At 35.6% G+C, this 18,668-nt stretch overlaps 1 protein-coding gene across 2 annotated transcripts in view; it reads left to right on the top strand.

Moving 5' to 3' along the window:
• Window positions 1-18,668, top strand: part of LOC123635512 (serine/threonine-protein kinase TNNI3K) — a 273,749-nt gene that overhangs the window by 176,713 nt on the left and 78,368 nt on the right. For both annotated transcript variants that reach the window (XM_045547740.1, XM_045547741.1), the window contains 3 exons: window positions 3,463-3,515; window positions 3,842-3,894; window positions 6,598-6,730. In XM_045547740.1, the coding sequence (XP_045403696.1) occupies window positions 3,463-3,515; window positions 3,842-3,894; window positions 6,598-6,730 (239 nt within the window). The remainder of the gene's footprint in view (window positions 1-3,462; window positions 3,516-3,841; window positions 3,895-6,597; window positions 6,731-18,668) is intronic.

Raw genomic sequence — 18,668 nt, 5'->3', positions numbered from 1 at the left:
TCTCTCTGCTTTCAGAGAGCATAGTACCCTGTACTAGCTCCTCGTTGCCTCCTGCATCAAGTCCAGACTTGCTCTGTGGCTTTCAAATTCCCTAGAAATACACCACCACTTCCACCCAAATATTCCCTCAGTATTCTTCAGCATGTACCCTACAATTTAGTAAGAACATTTTTATCATCATTCCTATTACATACTACGCACATTCCCAATTCTTGCCCTTTGCCAAGATCTTCCTTCAACTTGGAATTTTCCCCTCTTTTGTCTCTTCCTGCCTCATCTCTTCTGCATTGCAATGTAAGTGCAGTCTCTGCCTGTCTCATTCACTGCTGTATCCCAGTAGATAGAAAACTTCCTGCACATGACAAAGTCTCAGCACATATTTATACTCTTATTTATTGACGGTCCTTCAAAGCCCACTTCAAGCTAATCCTTTTCTTAACTTATACTATCTTCTTTTAAAACATTCATCTTAGTTTTCACCAGCGTATCATAAGTTCCTTGAAGATGGAAGCCATCACTTGTATTACTTTGCATCTCCCAGAGTGCTGTGACAATGTGAGAAAGTAAATAGCATGCTGTGGGGAAAAGTACATAGGCATGACCCAAGGATGATTCATAAAATATATATAAATTGATTGCCTACTATTTGTCAGGAACTATTCTAACACCTGAGATGGTAACTTGGAGGTGCTGAATTCTAGATCTATACTGCTACTACCTATATAGCCTCTAGTGATACACTTAAATTCTCTGAGCTTTGGACTTCTATAGCAACTAAGAGGGTTAAACTAGGTTACCTCTAATGCCTTTTCCAATTTAGTGTTCTCTGAATTTTAAATACTTATTTATAGATTGATGAATGGTGTTCAGTAAGTACTTTCTGATTAAATAATACGGCCTTTACCCTTCCAAGCCCTAATTGTTACCTGAAATAGTAGGATCTATGTTCAGTTTCATTTCATTTATCTATTTGTTCAACAAATGTTTATTGAATACTCCTGTGTGATAAGTAGTGAGCTAAAAGTGCTAGAGGTACATCAATGAACAAGACACAATACCTGCACCCTGAGATAGCCTGCCTCTCATGCCATCATGTGCCAGCTGGCCAAGTGACCACATTTACTTAAATTTCTTTCATAGAAAAGTAAATTTTTGCTAAACACTCCACCTAGCTGGTATAGTCATTCTTAGTAACATGTATTATTTACTTTGGAAGAATTTTAAACAAAACAGATTAATAAATAAACTATGCCTTAGAAGTATAACTTATTTAAGCCTTCTCTAGATCCATGCTTTCCAGCCATTGCCTCTAATAGAGCTGCTATATTAGAAAAGAGGACTTTTTTTTTTTTTTTTTTTTTTTTTTCAGACAGAGTCTCACTCTCTTGCCTGGGCTAGAGTGCCGTGGCATCAGCCTAGCTCACAGCAACCTCAGACTCCTGGGCTCAAGCTATTCTTCTGCCTCAGCCTCCCGGGTAGCTGGGACTACAGGCACTTGCCACCATGCCCGGCTAATTTTTTCTATTTTTAGTTGTTTGGCTAATTTCTTTCTATTTATAGTAAAGACGGGGTCTCGCTGTTGCTCAGGCTGGTCTCAAACTCCTGAGCTCAAGCAATCCTCCTGCCTCGGCCTCCCAGAGTGCTAGGATTACAGGCGTGGTCCACTGCGGCCGGCCTAGAAAAGAGGACTTTTAAGTAGGGGTCCTGTGAGCCTTTTCCTACATTTAACTAGAGCAGATCTACTTGCAAATTTGTTTTATATAATAAGGTCATGCTGCTAAAAAAGTTTTGATGACCACTGTTCTAGATAACTAATTGAAGTCAACAATAAAACAATGGAGTTAACAAAAATGCTATATATAATTTTAATATGATTGGTAAATCTATGTTCAGTATGTGTTTCAAGGATATATGTGAAATGTAACACTAATTATCCCCTGATAGGCCAAGGGAATGTGGTAATGTAACTCTTCCAAATCCTGTAAGGAATCTAGTGGTACAGCATTTAGATACACTTTTCTTGTTGTGTTTGAACTTCCAGAGTGCTCCTGATGCTGTAGAGTTCTCTGACTTAACAATTTCATTCTCGTCACATGTATCAATTAGTAATTTGTGGTTAAAGACAACACCTTGGAGATTCCTGTTATGATGTCCTCAAATACATCTACACTGTGCTACTCCAAGAAAAGTGACTTTAACACATTTTAGATTTTCCATAATTGAAAAGATTAAGTCTGTACTCCAAAGATAAAATCATTAACAATTAAAATATAAATTCAAAGTAACTTTCTTATAAAGGCCACATAAGTGCCAGAAGGCAATTATATAAATGATTCAATATCACACTGGACTTACTTAGGACTAAGTAATAATAGTATTTTTCTTAATCATAAAGCAAAATAATTACAGTTAGAAGAACATTGTATAATTTTTTACAAAATAAATGTAGTATAGCCCATATGCGTTAAAAGAAATCCAGTGGGATTCTCCTAAGATTGAAATGAGTCATCTGAAAGCCAAATGTGAAATGGGCAACAACGGCATTCAACAAGAAGCATTCAAAGACAATTTTGGATCATCGTGTGCTTGTCTGTAAAACAGTCCACAACTCAATTCACTAATTTGTGGGAGGAATGACCTCTCTTTGGACTATGCCAACTTTGATTTACTTCTTTAAAAAAATACTTCCCTCCCTCCAGTATAACTGACAAATAAAAATAATATATATTTATGGTATAAAAAGTGATTTGAGATATATATATATATACACATTGTGGGATGATTACCATATTCAGGTTAACATCTCCATTCACCCCCCATAGCTAACTTTATTTTGTGGTAAGAACATTGAAGACCTCCTCTGACACTCTTCTTAATCTAGCTGGAATTCTGGATTGGAAAGGAAACTTTGGTGACCTTTATACTTTATTCCGTAAAACCTTAAAAAGTGGTTTAGCTGACTTCATTCTACAGACCTTAAAACACGCCTTTGTCTGAGATTGTAGCTAGACTGTATTGTCCAAGGCATTTTCTATAAAGAGTCTTTTTGCTGTCTTCATTTTAGGCCTTGCCTTGAAGTCTCCCCGTGCCTAGGGTTCCAGCAAGCCGGTTCTCCTGCTCTGACTCTAGGAGGCTCATGATGCCTTTTACTCTTTCCCTGTAACCACAGTTGTTAGCACATGAGCCTCAGGAGCTAAAAAGCTGATCTTCAGCTAATAGGTCTTTTTAACAAGTTTAGAGGGTTTATCTAAAGTATGAATTCTTTATACTTTCAATGTTAGAACATGACCATATTTTATAAATATCTCTTTTGAATTAACAAAATGAGGAAAATTGGAGTTAGCTTTTTGGAGCCCATTTAATCTCCGGGGTAAATAAATGATGCCTATTGTCCTCTTCCTGGAAGAGCCAATTGGATTAGGAAATAGTAAAGCTTACTCAAAGTCTACTTTTGTTTTACAGTCACAATATTCTTCTTTATGAGGATGGGCACGCTGTGGTGGCAGATTTTGGAGGTGAGATTTCCATGAGTAATACTTCAAGTGACATCTATTTCTTTCTTCATTCTTAGTTGGTGACTGATTATTGTACGAAGACTCTGAAAATGGATTTTACACTGACAGCTATATGCCTCTAAGTCATTCAGATTTTAATGACCGTAAATTTTGAAAGTCTATCATTTATACCTATTTTTTCTTCTTTGATATCCCCAGCCAAGAGAAAGGAAGTGAGAATTTGAATAAGACAGAGGTTTCTTGAGGTTTCAAAATTTTAGCTGTGTTCTTTGACCTTAGTTTTGAGATATTTCCTTTGATATGAATTTGTTTTCTCTTTCCTTTAGAATCAAGATTTCTGCAGTCTCTGGATGAAGACAACATGACAAAACAACCTGGGGTTTGCTGCTGCTTGTGTTTCCTATAATTATAAACCAATTAAAATGTGTAAACTCAGCATGAGAGGAAGAAAGATGAGAGCAGCTTTAACTGGAAGAAATGTCATTGTCTCAGTGACAGGATAATGTCTTATGTTTTTATCTTTAGTAAGCTCCCAAAATAACTATTTCAAAGCTCTGCTAGAGAAATAGATAAGATATATATTTGGAAAGTGTTACAGACAAAATAATACAGAGTACGTTTCAAGTATAACTGAAAACTACATGGTGGGCATGGATCACTTCATATTTAGATCATTTTACTACTTACAGTAACATTTAATAGGTAACTAACTATAGTATATATATTATAATTACATAATTATGTATAATATAAAATAGATGCTCATCAGCATCTATTAACTATTCATAGTTCTCCACTTTAACATTATAAGGCGATAGGTAGTATAGTCAACTATGAATGTTTAAGTAAAATGTAAATTATAACATCTGAAGCAAGGATAGTTGTACTCAAAATGCCTGCAATTAAATTCATTACCTGCCCTCTCCTTCACTTTCTCAACCTTTCTCCCCTCCCCACACCCCCCCAAAAAAAGTACACTTCTCCTTCTGGACTACCTGTGATAACTAATTACCCAAGCTTAGAGTAATTTTTCATTCCTTCCCTTTCCTGCTTCTGCTTCCCTTTCCTGCTTCTGCTTACACATTACTCAATCACTTTTTCTGTTTTTTTTTTTTTTAAGTTCATCCAAACATCTTAAACCTCACATTTACCACTGCCTCAGTGTAAACCCTCATCACCTCTTTGCTAGACTATTGCACTAGGTTTCTAATTTCAGTCCTCCTTCCAGTATATTCTCTGTAAATCAGCTAAGTGGTGCTATTCAGACAATTCCCTTCCTCCTATAAACCCTCTATCATGCCCCACTGTCTATAGGCAAAAATCCAAATTTCTTTGCCTGGCAGCCCCCTGCCCTCCCCAGTCTGGCCCCAGGGCCCCTCTCTGGCCTGCTCTTTCACCATCTTTCACCATAAATTTCCTCAAGTTCCCTGTGCCCCAGCACAAAAACCACCTGGCTATCCCCCCAAACATGCCATTTACTTTCCCATTCCATGACTTTGCCAGCATGGTATCCTCAGCCTGGAAAGCCATTTGCTGCACCCCACCTGGATGAAATCTATTCATTTCACAAGGCTCAGGCAAATTTTAGCCATTTTAAACAGGTTCCCATCTATAACCTGCCTCGCCCCCCCCACACACACACACTCTTTTCTCTCTGTGCTTTTGTATGACTTTGCACTCTCAGTTTGCACACAAAGTTTTCATTTAATAAACATATATTGAGGTTTGGGCATTATGCAAAAGGACAGGAATGCAAAACGTGAATAAAAACCTAGTCCTTAACCTCAAGAAGTTCATTTTCTAGTGGAGAAAACACAGTAGTAAGCAGACAGATTTAAAGCAGTGTGTAAGTTCAGTGATTGAAGAATTACATAAGATTACCATAATCAGAATATAGATATTCTTGAAAAGCTGAAATTTTGCATGATTTCAAAATAAGGTAGACATTTCAAAAGAATTATCAGCAGCCAGCACTACACATGAGATTTCAGTAAAAGTAATAAAAGAATAATGGTTTTGTTCAGTATACATACAAAGGTGTTTAGCAAAGTTCATTGATAAGATATGGAGCCATGGGATTTTAGAGGTGTAAGGGGCTTATTCCTCTGTTTTGTTCTTGATGCATTAATGTTTAAACATTAGGTCCAGGGAGCATAAGACAATTGCCCAGAGCTGCTCAGTCAGTGGTGGAGCCAGAACTAGAATTTTCATCTCCTACCTTAAAGACTAATATTCTGTACCCTAAACTACAAACAAATGAATTTTATGCATTTGCATCCCAGAATGGAAACTAATTTTTTAAACTAAAGAATATGTAATTGCAAATGAAAAGAATGTAAATAATGCCATTCAAACAGAGGGTAGAACTTTGTGCTGAGAAACTTGTGATATTTTACAGGGTTTTTTTTTTGTTTTTTTTTTTTTGGAATATTGCACAAACAGCATTCAGAAATAGCACATCTGGGCAAACAAAGAAATTAAGACAGACCTGATCCTGCTGGTGATAAATCTACTTCATAGAGATATTCTGGGCACTCCTCTATAGCCCTTTCTCTCCTTAGCCGTGAGAGCACTATTTATGGGCCTAATTTAGTAACTTCCTAAATTATAACCTGAAGACTTAAAGGAGGTGCCTCCCACGGTGTGTGATTCACTCCCAGGGAGGCCTCGGGTCCCTGGATGAATCTATGGTTGGCTATTCTGAAGCTTGTAAGGCTTCTAAGGAGAAAGACGCTCACAAATAAACAACAAACACTGCTGTTGTGACAATCATTTTATAAGAGGCAAAGCTACTTGATGATTGGCATTTGTGTGATTTTTTGGGGGAAGAATTATGAATTTTATGATCTTCCAATGATTAAAAAAGATGTCATTTGAGAAACTGAAAAACCACAGTAAACAAACTAGGTATGTATATAAAGGAATTTATTGCAGACATGGAGGGCAGTACCAATGTTATTTTACATTTCTGTTTTGAGAACATTGGGAGAACACTTAACAAATCTTCACCCAGAAAATACTACTCTGCCGCAGAGGAGCTAAGCATTTGGTAAATGGCTTGTGAATGTTTACTGACGCACAGAACCTCCGCTGGATGGCTCCTGAGGTGTTCACGCAGTGCACTCGGTACACCGTCAAAGCTGACGTCTTCAGCTACGCTCTGTGTTTGTGGGAACTTCTCACCGGCGAAATTCCATTCGCTCATCTCAAGCCCGGTAAGACATGCTGCAATTAAATTAAACTTTTCCTGTTTCCTAAAGTTCATTGCGTTTTAACAACCTCAAGAAATATTTTTTTCCCAAAATGATCATTCTCAGTGGGATGACAAGGGAGGCGTTAAGCAAACAATCTAAAATTGTTCTAAGGTATGTGCACAATCCAGAAAACTTAATGACTTAATTCTGTGATTTCAGACACAGGCACACAGAAGTGTAAGTATATCTTGTTAAAGTTTAGGGCTTTGATTTATCTGTTGTTAATAAAACAAGCCAATGACTATGGCTACATGATATGTGGGGCCAAATAAAGTGGACAATGAAATATTTATTGAGAGTAGATTTTAGAATTGTACTTTTAATATGTAAATAGGGATAGGAAAGTGGCAACACAAAATAACCTATTAGGACTGTTCTCTGCTTATCTCACATTATTCAAAAGAAAATTGATTTTCTTAATAATTTTGTATTTATATTATGGATTTATTCCAAAACTGGAGCATGGTAAGTCTAATTTCCATTGCTGATATACATTACACTCTGCTTACATGTAGAAAGTAAAGGTGAGCAATGTAATCATGGGCAATATTACACATATTTTTGGTTTAAAGTAAACTTTATCTGCATATGTTTCCATTTTATTTGGGTTGCTCTCATATCTTGCCACAGTAGACAGGAATCTCTGTAAGGACTTTGCATACCCAGAACTTAGTATGCTTGAAAAGTAGTTGTCAAGTGAAATCACAACTAAATTTTAAATTAATTGTATTCATTTAATATAACTAAATTATATTAAATATAATTTATTTAATTTAGCTCCTAATGGTCACCCATAACAATATCTCAAAAGGATAAACTCAAAAAGGATGTTAGTTAAACATCCTTTTTAACAAGTTAGAAGTCTTAACCAGCATCACAATATGTATTGGTACTCATGTAGAGACCAACACAGTACTGGAAATCCTAGCCAGAGCAATCAGGCAAGAGAAAGAAATAAATTGGAAAACAGGAAGTCAAACTATCCCTGTTTGCTGAGGATATGATCTGATATCTAGAAAACCCCAAAGATTCCTCCAAAAGACTCCTACAATTAATAAAAAATGTCAGTAAAGTCTCAGGTTACAAAATTAATATACATAAGTCAGTAGCATTTCTGTACACTAATACCAGTCAAGCAGAGAGTCAAATCAAGAACTCAATGCCATTTACAATTGCTTCAAAGAAAATAAAATATGTAGTAATATATTAACCAAAGAGGTGAAAGATCTCTATAAGGAGAACTGCAAAACACTGATGAAAGAAATCATAGAGGACACACAAAAATGGAAAAGCACGCATGCACATGGATTGGAAGAATCAATATTGTTAAAATGTCCATACTGCCCAAAGTGATTTACAGATTCAATGCGATTCCCATCAAAATACCAATATCATTTTTCATGGAACTAGAAAAAGCAATCCTAAATTTCACATGGAATCAAAAAAGAGCACAAATAGCCAAAATAATCCTAAGTAAAAATAACAAATTAAGAGGCATCACATTACCAGATTTCAAATTATACTACAAGGCCGTAGTAACCAAAAGAACATGGTGCTGGTATAAAGGTAGACACATAGGTCAATGGAACAGAATAGAGAATCCCAGAAATAAAACCATATAGCTACAACCAACTGGTTTTTTACAAAGAAGACAAAAACATACACTGGGGAAAGGACACCCTATTCAATAAATGGTGCTGAGAAAATTGGATAGTCTCATGCAGAAGAGTGAAACTGGGTTCCTCTTTTTCACCATATATAAAAAATAACTGAAGATGGATTAAAGACTTAATGTAAGACCTGAAACTATAAAAATTCTAGCAGAAACACGGGAAAAACTCTTCTGGACATTGCCCTTGGCAAAGAATTTATCACTAAGACCCCCAAAGCAAACACACCAACAGTATGCTGCATTTATTGGTAATTCATTCTCTTTTTTTTTTTTCTTTTTTTTTTTTTTTTTTGAGACAGAGTCTCACTCTGTCCGCCCGGGTGGAGTGCAGTGGCATCATCGTAGCTCGCTGCAACCTCAAAGTACTGGGCTCAAATGATCCTCTTGCCTTAGCTTCCTGAGTAGCTGGTACTACAGGTGCATACCATAACACCTAGCTAATTTTTCCATTTTCAGTAAAGGTAGGGTCTTGCTCTTGCTTAGGCTGGTCTCAAACTCCTGAGCTCAAGCAGTCCTCCTGCCTCAGCCTCCCAGAGTGCTAGGATTACAGGCGTGAGCCACCACACCCAGCCATCAGTAATTTATTCTTTTTCACTGCTGTATAGTATTCTGTATTGTAGCTGTGACTCAATTTGTTTATGCATACACAAGTTTATGATCATTCGAGTTAATCTCACTTTTAGGCTGTTATGAATAAACTTGCTAAAATAAGTTAGGTCTTTGTGTGGTTGTTTTTATTTCTTTTGGATAAATGCATAACAGATGGATTACTACACCTTATAATGAGCTTTCCCAAGGTGCCTATACCATTATGGATTTCCAGCAGTAGTCTATGAGAATTTCAGTTGTTTCATATCCTTGCCAGCATTTGTATTGTCTTTTTGAAAATATATATAATTAGCCATTTTAGTGGGGAACATGTGGTATGTCACTGTGCTATTATTTTACATTTCTTTAATGACTAATAATATTGATAATATTTTCAAGTGCTTATTTGCTATCCATATATCTTTTGTGAAATAGTTGTTCAAAATTGTCTTATAATTTAGTTGTAAAAGTTCTTAGATTTTAGGTAGAAGTCCTTCACCTATTATGTGTTTTACAAGGAATTTCCTATAATCTGTAACTTGCTTTTTCATATTCTTATCATTGTCTTTCAAAGAGCACAAGTTTTTAATTTCAATGAAGTCCATCTTCTAAAATTTTAAATTAATTTTTCTGCGTCCTATCTAAAATATTCTTGCCTCACCCAAGGCCACAAAAAATTCCACCTATGCTTTCTCATAGAAGTATTATAGGTTTAGGTTTTATATTTATAAGATTCATTTTGAGTTCTTTTTTAATAGTATAGGTTGAATTTGTCATTCTTTTATTAATATTTATTTATCTGTTTTTTTTTAATATGGATGTCCAATTGTTTCAGCATGATTTGTTGAAAAAACTGTCCTTTCTTCATTAAATCACTTGGTACCTTTGTTAAAAATCAGGTAACCATATATATGTGTATTTATTTTTGACTCTATTATATTCTATTGATTATATGTCTACCCTTACATCAATAATACACTACCTTGATACCTTATAGTAAGTATTTAAATCAGGTAATCAGTCAATTGCTTTGTCTATTTAGGTATTTTTGCTTTTCTACATAAATTTTAGAATCAGATTGTCTATTTCTACCAAAAAAAAAAAAAAACTTGAAATTTTGACTGGATTGCATTGAATCTGTAGATCAGCCTGAGAAAAATAGACATCATAAGCATGTAAAGTCTTCTGCTCAATAAACATAGTATATCTCTCCCTTCATTTAGGTCCTGTTTAATTTCTGTCATCAATGTATTTTGTACCTTTTACCATCAAACTTTGCACATATTTTTAGAATTCTCTCTATATATTTTGTGGGTTTTGATACCATTGGAAATGTTATTTTTAAAAAATGTCAAAATGTCCAATGTTTCTTTGCTAGCATATAGAAATATAATTAATTTTTTTTTTTTTTGAGACAGAGTCTTGCTCTGTTGCCTGGGCTAGAATGCCATAGCATCAGCCTAGCTCACAGCAACCTCAAACTCCTGGGCTTAAGCGATCCTCCTGCCTCAGCCTCCTGAGTTGCAGGGACTACAGGCATGCGCCACCATGCCTGGCTAATTTTTTCTATATATATTTTTAGTTGTCCAGCTAATTTCTTTCTATTTTTAGTAGAGACAGGGTCTTGCTCTTGCTCAGGCTGGTCTCAAACTCCTGACCTCGAGCGATCCTCCCGCCTTGGCCTCCCAAGGAAACAGATTAAAGGCACGAGCCACCACACCAGGTTCCCGCTCCGTATCTCTCAAATACATCCACTTATCTCCATCTCCACTGCTACTTCCTTATTTCACATGTAGAATACTGCACAGTATCTTAAATAGTATCCCATCTTCAGTTTTGCTCATCATCTTTTTCTCCACCAGTCACTAGATTTAGCTTTCTAAAAATTCGGTTTCATCATATGGCTTTCCTGACTTAAAATCCCCAATGTTTTTTCTTTGCTCTTAAGATAAAAACAAGATTTCTTAAAACAATCTATGAAGCCCCTCCTGATTACGTCCCTGCCTTCCTCCCCAGGTCTCCTTCTTGCCACATGCAGCCTGTCATCTATAGTCATCCCAACCACAGGAAACTATTTCATTTCCCCAGCATGTTTCCTCTCACCTCCATGCCTCTGTGCATAGGAGTCTCTTTGTCAGAGACACTCTGCCCCACTTTCATCATACTAACTCCAATTTACTTTTAGATCTTAGCTTCAATATAACGTCTTTCAAAAATCTTTCTTAATGCTCCAATATCAAGTTAACTGCAGTTTCATCCATATCCCAAGTCACCATTTATCATAATATTTATCATATTTTACCCACATAGTTTGGCAATTTTCTCTGCTCCATTATGCTTTGCCAATTATAAAATTAATATTTGAAGGGGATAAAGACCCCCCCTCTCTCATGGACCCCCATAAATATTTACTCTTTTTAGAGGGAAAATATTATTTAATAAAAAAAGTTAAAAGTCTTGCCTAAGAATAACTTGATTCCCCTATCCTAGATATTAAAATGTGTAGTACTTTATTGGAAAGAAAGTTTGTTTATGATAGATGCTGAATTTTTAAAGTTGGACAGTTACCATGAATCAAGAAACAAGATGGCTAATATCATTGCAGTGGTTAGGCAATCTAGCATATGTTCAGCAATAAATTATGTGAAGCATCAGATTCAATATAAGCTACATATTAGCCATTTACAATGAGGAGCAAATCCATGACTACAGTGTGAGACAGCATTATCAATTATGGTAGTAGCAACATTACTAGAGCTCATCCTTCTGTATTTAGCAGCAGACTACCTCCTGGGAGAAATATAAAAGTAGAACACCAATATTAGCATTGACTCCTACACAAGTGATAAGTAAACGTTCAGAAGATCTTGAAGTTAGGGTCTCTTTTGCATAGTATATGTTCAAATTAACTTGGTAATCTCAAGTTTAGAAAACTGAGAATCCATCACATCTACCACCTTAAAGGTCAAAGTAAAGAAGGGTCAAATTAAAGGGCCAGGGAAAACATGCAAATGCTCAAAGTAGAACAGTGTGATGGATAGGAAATCACATGCTCTGTCAAGGGGACAGCTGCTACCCAGCTCTATCCAAATAGTGATGAGCAGGAATGTAAGTCTGCCTGCTCATTGTTACCATATCAATTAATTTCTGTTTGTTTGTTTAGAAATGTAAACATTTTTCAATGTTAGCAATTTATGCAATTTTTTAAAGAAAAAACATTTTGTAAGCTGACACTGTAGGGGCTAAAAAGAATTGGCATAATGTAAAACAGCACAAGTCTTGCAACTTTGTGCAAATAACTTAACCTACCTATACCTCGGTTTATTTTTTAAACTGGCACAATATTAGGACCTACCCCAAAAGGTTGAAGCAGTGGCTAACAATAGTTAAATGTTAGCTATTATTATTAATATTATCTTTAGGCCACCATTGAGCATTTCCTATGGGCCAAGAACTGTGCTAGAGTAAGATTAAAATGAAGAGGAATAAGGCACTCAAACTACTCATAGTGAAGAGGGGGAGTGAAAAGTACGATCAACAGAATGAGTATCAACTAGAGAGAAGCACAGAGAAGCACAGAGGACTAAGGAGACTAGAGGAGGTAAAAGGCTATCAGGAAAGGATTGTTAGAGCAGATGATACCTGAACTGCATCTTAAAAAGATGACTTCTAATTAAATAGATAAACAGTGGGGAGGTGGGGAAGGTGTTCCAGGAGAAAGCAGTATTAGCAAGGTCCACAGACATGAGAAATTCACAAATAATTCAGTACGAATGAATCAGAAAACACAAAGCTGTCAGTCACAAGACAGATTGTATATGTAAAATTCAAGCTAGATGGAGAAGGTCCTTGTATAAGTCAAGGTTGTCCAGAGAAACAGAAGCAATAGGATACATATATTTAGATATATAAGAGGGGATTTAGTGTGGGAATTGGCTCCTACCATTATGACAGCTGAGCAGTCCTGTAATATGCTGTCTGCAAACTGGAGAACTGGGCAAGTGGTGATGCACTTCAGCCCCAGTCCATCAGGAGGGCCACTGGTTTAAACTCCAGGGTCTGAAGGCCTGAGAACCTGAAGTTCTGATCATGAGAAGATGGATGTCCCCTCCAGAAGAGAGAGCTAATTCTCCCTTCCTCTGCCTCTTTGCTCTGTCAGGACACTCAGGGGCTGGATGATGTCTGCACACATTGAAGAGGGCAGATCTTCTTTACTCAGTCTACTGACTCAAATGTTCTCTCTTCTGGAAACACTCTCACACACATACCCAGAAATAAGGTTTTTCTATCTATCTGGGTATCCTTAGCCCATTCAAATCGACATATAAGATTAACCATCACAGGCCTTGTGTGTGTCAACAATGGATGTCACTGCAGAATTTTAAGGGATATAGTATAATTCTATTACTATTCTAGAATCCCCCCTCCTGTTACAAAATGAAGGCTGGATTGGAGAAGTTTAAAACCAGAAGCAAGGAGGCCATTTCTTGTAGAAGAAATGTCTATGATCTTAATTGGAGTAATAGCTTTCGAAGAGAAAGGAGGTTGGTTTGGGAAGATTTTGATAGGGCATCACAATGGATTGAGGTGGGGGCAAGAGGGAGAGAGAGGAGTCAAGGGTGACCACTACCCAGCAGGATAGTGACAGATACAGGAAAAGGAGCAGATTTGTGAGAGAAATGATGAGATTAGGAGGGGAAGGAGCCAAGGTGTGAAGCCAAGCAGAGAGAGAAGCACCAGGCAAGATGAAAAAAGAGCTGGTACAACTTGGCAAACAAGAGCTGTCCTGGATACATTTTAGAGAAAGAAATCAACACCTGCTTCCTACATTTTATTCCTCTCTTAGGCTTGTCTCCTCTGATAAATCATGAGAAACTAAAGAAGAAAGCTGGGATGAATTAATCCATCAATATGTATTTTATCCAATCTCTTTCCCTTATAACCAGGTATCCAATTTTGTGGCTCACTTTCAGATTATAGTCTGGGGCCAAAAAAGAGAGCCTCTTGTTTTTCTTTTATTTTCCTGTGTGAAGCCAGCTGGTTCACAAGGAGACTCAACTCTGTGTCCTGGGATTCCTTAATGCCAGGCTCAAACTAAGTCTGGGATGTAGCAGCAAATTGAGAACATATGCCAATTTATTCGAGCCAGGTTTTGGTGAGACTTTTTACTGAGACTTTAACTCAGAGTTGCAAACTGGAAGTCCAGGAGCCAAAGATGGCCTGTAGACATTTTTGCCTCCTATGTATTTTTTAAAAGTATGAATCAAAGTACCTTTAGAAACAAAGCTATTCCACAGGTCTCATATTGATAGACATTTGAGTCTGCTAATCCTCCTTAAATATTAGATAATTGTGTTCTTCTTCATATTTGATTAGGATCCTAAAGCATCATAAATATAATAACCTCAAAGGGTATAAGCACACTGATGATGTGGACTGTGCTTTGACTAGTGGTAGGAAAATAGGAGTGAGCTAAAGTTCTGAAATCCCATGTTTGTTGTGCCAATCTTTATCAGTTTATCACAGAGAAGAGCTGAGCCAACCAATCATTACGCAGATCACTGGAAAGATCAAATCAGTCCAATAGATGGTGATATTTCTGTGATATTAACATTCCAATACTTCATTACACTGACAAAGATTGCAATGAGAACAGACAATGGAGCAAATTAATCTATTCTTCTGACAGTATGTAATGAGAATGGGATGTGGTTTAAAAAATTAAGCCATTCTTAGGGCAATCTCAAGATTACAATCTCATGGTCTCTCTCAGATGTTATATACTCTGGTGATACATCATTGAAAAGTGTCAGTTTAACAAAGAGTGTGTCTCAGCTCTTGCCGGGATTGTAGAACACACTTGCTTTGTCTCATCACAGCCCTGCCCATTAAAAACAATGAAATAGAATCAATCGTGTTTTTTAGAACACACATACACACAATCAAAATTGAAAAAAAAATTCTGGCAATTTTTATCTTAGTCAAAACTTACTAACAAATTATTGTACTTTATTACTCTCTTTTTATCTTTTTAATGAGAATGCTTAGATTTAATTTTATAAAACAGAAAACAGTGAGAGGCGACTTTAAGAATTCAGAATCTAGTACTAATTTATCCATAAGCAGGGTCTAGATAATTAATTTCATCATGGACAGCTGCATCGTCATCCTCTCCACAATAGCCATATTGCATTATGGGCTGAGCCTTATGACAGATGAGACAGTTTGTAGCCTTAAAATTTGCAGTAACTCAATGTAATATTGTTATTCACAGCCAAAGAGAACCTCAGAATGAACTAAGATTTCTGGTATTCTAAACAGAACAGAAAACATGCCATGATGTTTTTGATATTTAGTTCTCTAGGTTCAGACTAAAAGGAATCAGTAAGACCCTGAGATCTGTAGATGATAATAATAAAAGCAACAACACAGATAACACTTTCTGAGAGCCAACAATGTGCCAGGTGCTCTCTATTATCTCCTTTAATCCTAATAACCACCTGCAACTTAGGTTCTATTGGGATAAGACATTTTCTCAATGTCACATACTAGTAAAAGATGGAGTCAAGGCTTAAATGCACAGCTCTGTGTCCCCAAAGCCCATGCTTGTCACCATTACACTGTGTCCTCCCTGCTTCATCTTACATTTAGCAAAATTATTACTCACAGAGGAGAATTGGCTTAATGAGCATCTCCCTGAGAGTTTAGAGAAAAGCTAAACTGAAAATTAGGCCTCCAGATTTCCTGAGTAAGGGAATTTCTTAATATGTTGTACTGCTTCAGTTTATTGAAGCCCCCCCAAATGTTTTGAACAAAAGATAATATTATTGAGTAAATCTTCCACTAGATCTCAATGATTTACCTAATTACATTGTAACTTAATATTAAACTAAATCATGTTTCTTGAAGTCTAGGCATTGTGCATTGTTCCGAAAACATAATAATGAGTAAGATATTCATTGGCATTCATCCCTCATCTTCATTCATTCATTCATTCATTCAATAAATGTTTACTGAATCCAATATACCAGAATCTGTATTATGGTCTAGTTAAATAATATTTTGAACTATTTCATTTATTGATTTATTCACTGCATACTTTTTGAATATCTGTTAGTTGCCAGTTATGGTGCTAGGCACAGGTACAGTGGTGACAAGACACAATCCCTGACCTCAAGGACCTTATAATGTATATGCAAAAGCAAGCAAGTAAATAGGAAATTAAATATAACACATGCTACGATAGTACAGCATGCTGTGGGAGTACATAGGAAAGGCACCCAGAGAGAGTCAATGTAAGCTAAGACCTAAATGACAGTAGATGTTATGAAGGAAAAGGGAGTAGGGAAGAGCATTCCAGGCAAAAGGAGTCAAATTTTAGAATTTACAATTGAACCATAAAAAACAGTGAAAAATGCAGTCATTCGTTTATAATTATTCATTAATTTACCAAATTTCATTGAAAAAATAACACCAAATTTTTTCTTTGCCTATTATCACTTACATAAAACATTCAATACATTTTGACATATGAATAAATGAATGAGGATTATTACATGTTGTATTGAATATCTATTATGTAACTCACTAGTCTATTCTTTTGAGAAATAACACTGGCAATCTCTATTCACATCTCTTCTTTTTATGATAAAGTATTGATAAACAATGAAGAACTTGAGTCCACAAATTGACACCATAGTTACATAGACCCTTGAGGCTGACTCATGAAATTGTGTTTAACTCAAGTCTTGTTATTCAGGATAACAGGAGCGAGAGCTATGCTCTGGAATTGTGCTATCCAATATGAGAACCACTAACCATAACTATTTATGCTGAAATTTATATTAACTGAAATTAAAGAAATTAAAAGTTCAACTTCTCAATCATATTAGCCACATTTTAAGTGCTCAAAAGCCTTATGCTACTATATTGAACAGTACAGGGAACATTTTTATCATTGCAGAAAGTTCTATTAGTCCTGTTCTAAAATTTAGATTATAAGTTTTACTAAATGATTGATAATTATCACAGGATAGTGTTGAAAGAATAGTTGCTCATTAAATAGTTATTGATATTTTAAAATTTAGCCTTATTCTTTTTTAATGGCAAAGTTTCATTTGTGAAAGTAGAAACCAACATTTACATAAACGTTTTAACATATTTTTGTAGTAATCAAGGTAAAAATTTGATTAATGGGCTGATAGTCACTTTCCGGAATCTGTAATACCAGAAAATTTCCCAGCTGTTGGTGTAGTATGGCTGTTTAGGCAGGACTGACAAAACAATCTCAAAGTGACGAATTTCAATTTCATAACCCCTCATGTTGCATTGCCCACTTTCTGGGGGAGGTGCTAATGAGTAGTACCACTGCCAAGAGTGCATAAAGCAAAGGGGAGAAGGAGATGCCAAGGCTTTGCAGAATCCACTTTGAATAATGAAAAATTAAATATCATTCATCTTAAACTGATTTTCCAGCCACAGTGCCAAGAGGCAAACAAGTAACTCTATACGCTTTATATTGGAATCTAAAAGAGTTTCATAGAGGGATGATCGCCACCTGCATCTGAATTTAACTCATTTTATGAATAGTCTCTCCTCCACCCATTAGAATGTGTATAATTATTTTAAATGTGTCCACTATACTGGTTTATATAGCTTATAGCTGTACCAGTTCAACAATATCCAAATGATCATAAGGTAACAAAGTAGAGCAGAGTTAGAAGATCAATTATCACTAAGTATCAATTTATTAACTTACCTTATTCTAGAAAGAATTAAAAATAGCCAAGAGTAACCAATGAAAGTAATCCAAAATGTTTTTTTGTAATGCAAAAGACACATTTGGTAAGTAGTGACACATTTGATAAGTAAGAATACAATCTTAACAACAAATGAGCAGTTATATTTACCTCTCAAGTTAGTAAAATCTTTTATAAAATAAAAAAACCTAATTCTGGTGCAGATATGATAACCCTCTCACACACCTGTTTTTGAGAATATAAATTAGTACAACTGTTAGGAAAATTGTTTATCAGTATGTGCCAAAGTCTTTAAAGTAGTTATGCCCTTTCACAGATCATTTTCACCCCTCAAAGTATCATAAATGAATAATCTATGAAATAGGGAACCTGTGTTCAAAAAGATATTCTTTGACGTCTTTACACCCAAATTTGAAACAACCTAAAATTGGGAAATGATTAAGTAAATCATGCTAAATGCAGAGTCCTTAAAATATGTTAACAGAGTTTTAATAACATGGGAAAATGCTTAATTGCTTGCTTAAATTAATGCTTTAATTTAAGAAAAGAATAATTACATAATTATATATTGACATAGGCTCAATGATATAAAGACTATATAAGAAATATGCAAAATATTTTAACAATGGTTTTCCCTAAATTATAACATATTATTCTTTCTAATTCTTTTAATTTTCTAAAGTTTTACAAAGAATGTGGTAATTCTACAAATGGCTAAATTAAGTAGTCATTCAGAATAATTCATAAAGCAAAATGTTAATTAAATTACATGGCATGTAATTTCACTAGATCTACTGGAAGTAATATAAACAGAGTTCAATGGGAGTAAATTTTAGTAAAGGAGAGGTAGTGATTGTGGGTTGTATCTCAAAAGTCATTA

Source organism: Lemur catta, chromosome 3, assembly GCF_020740605.2.
Source record: "Lemur catta isolate mLemCat1 chromosome 3, mLemCat1.pri, whole genome shotgun sequence".
In the NCBI taxonomy this organism is placed as follows: domain Eukaryota; kingdom Metazoa; phylum Chordata; class Mammalia; order Primates; family Lemuridae; genus Lemur; species Lemur catta.
Note: the sequence above shows the minus strand (reverse complement) of the source record. Positions and strands in the feature narration are given on the sequence as shown.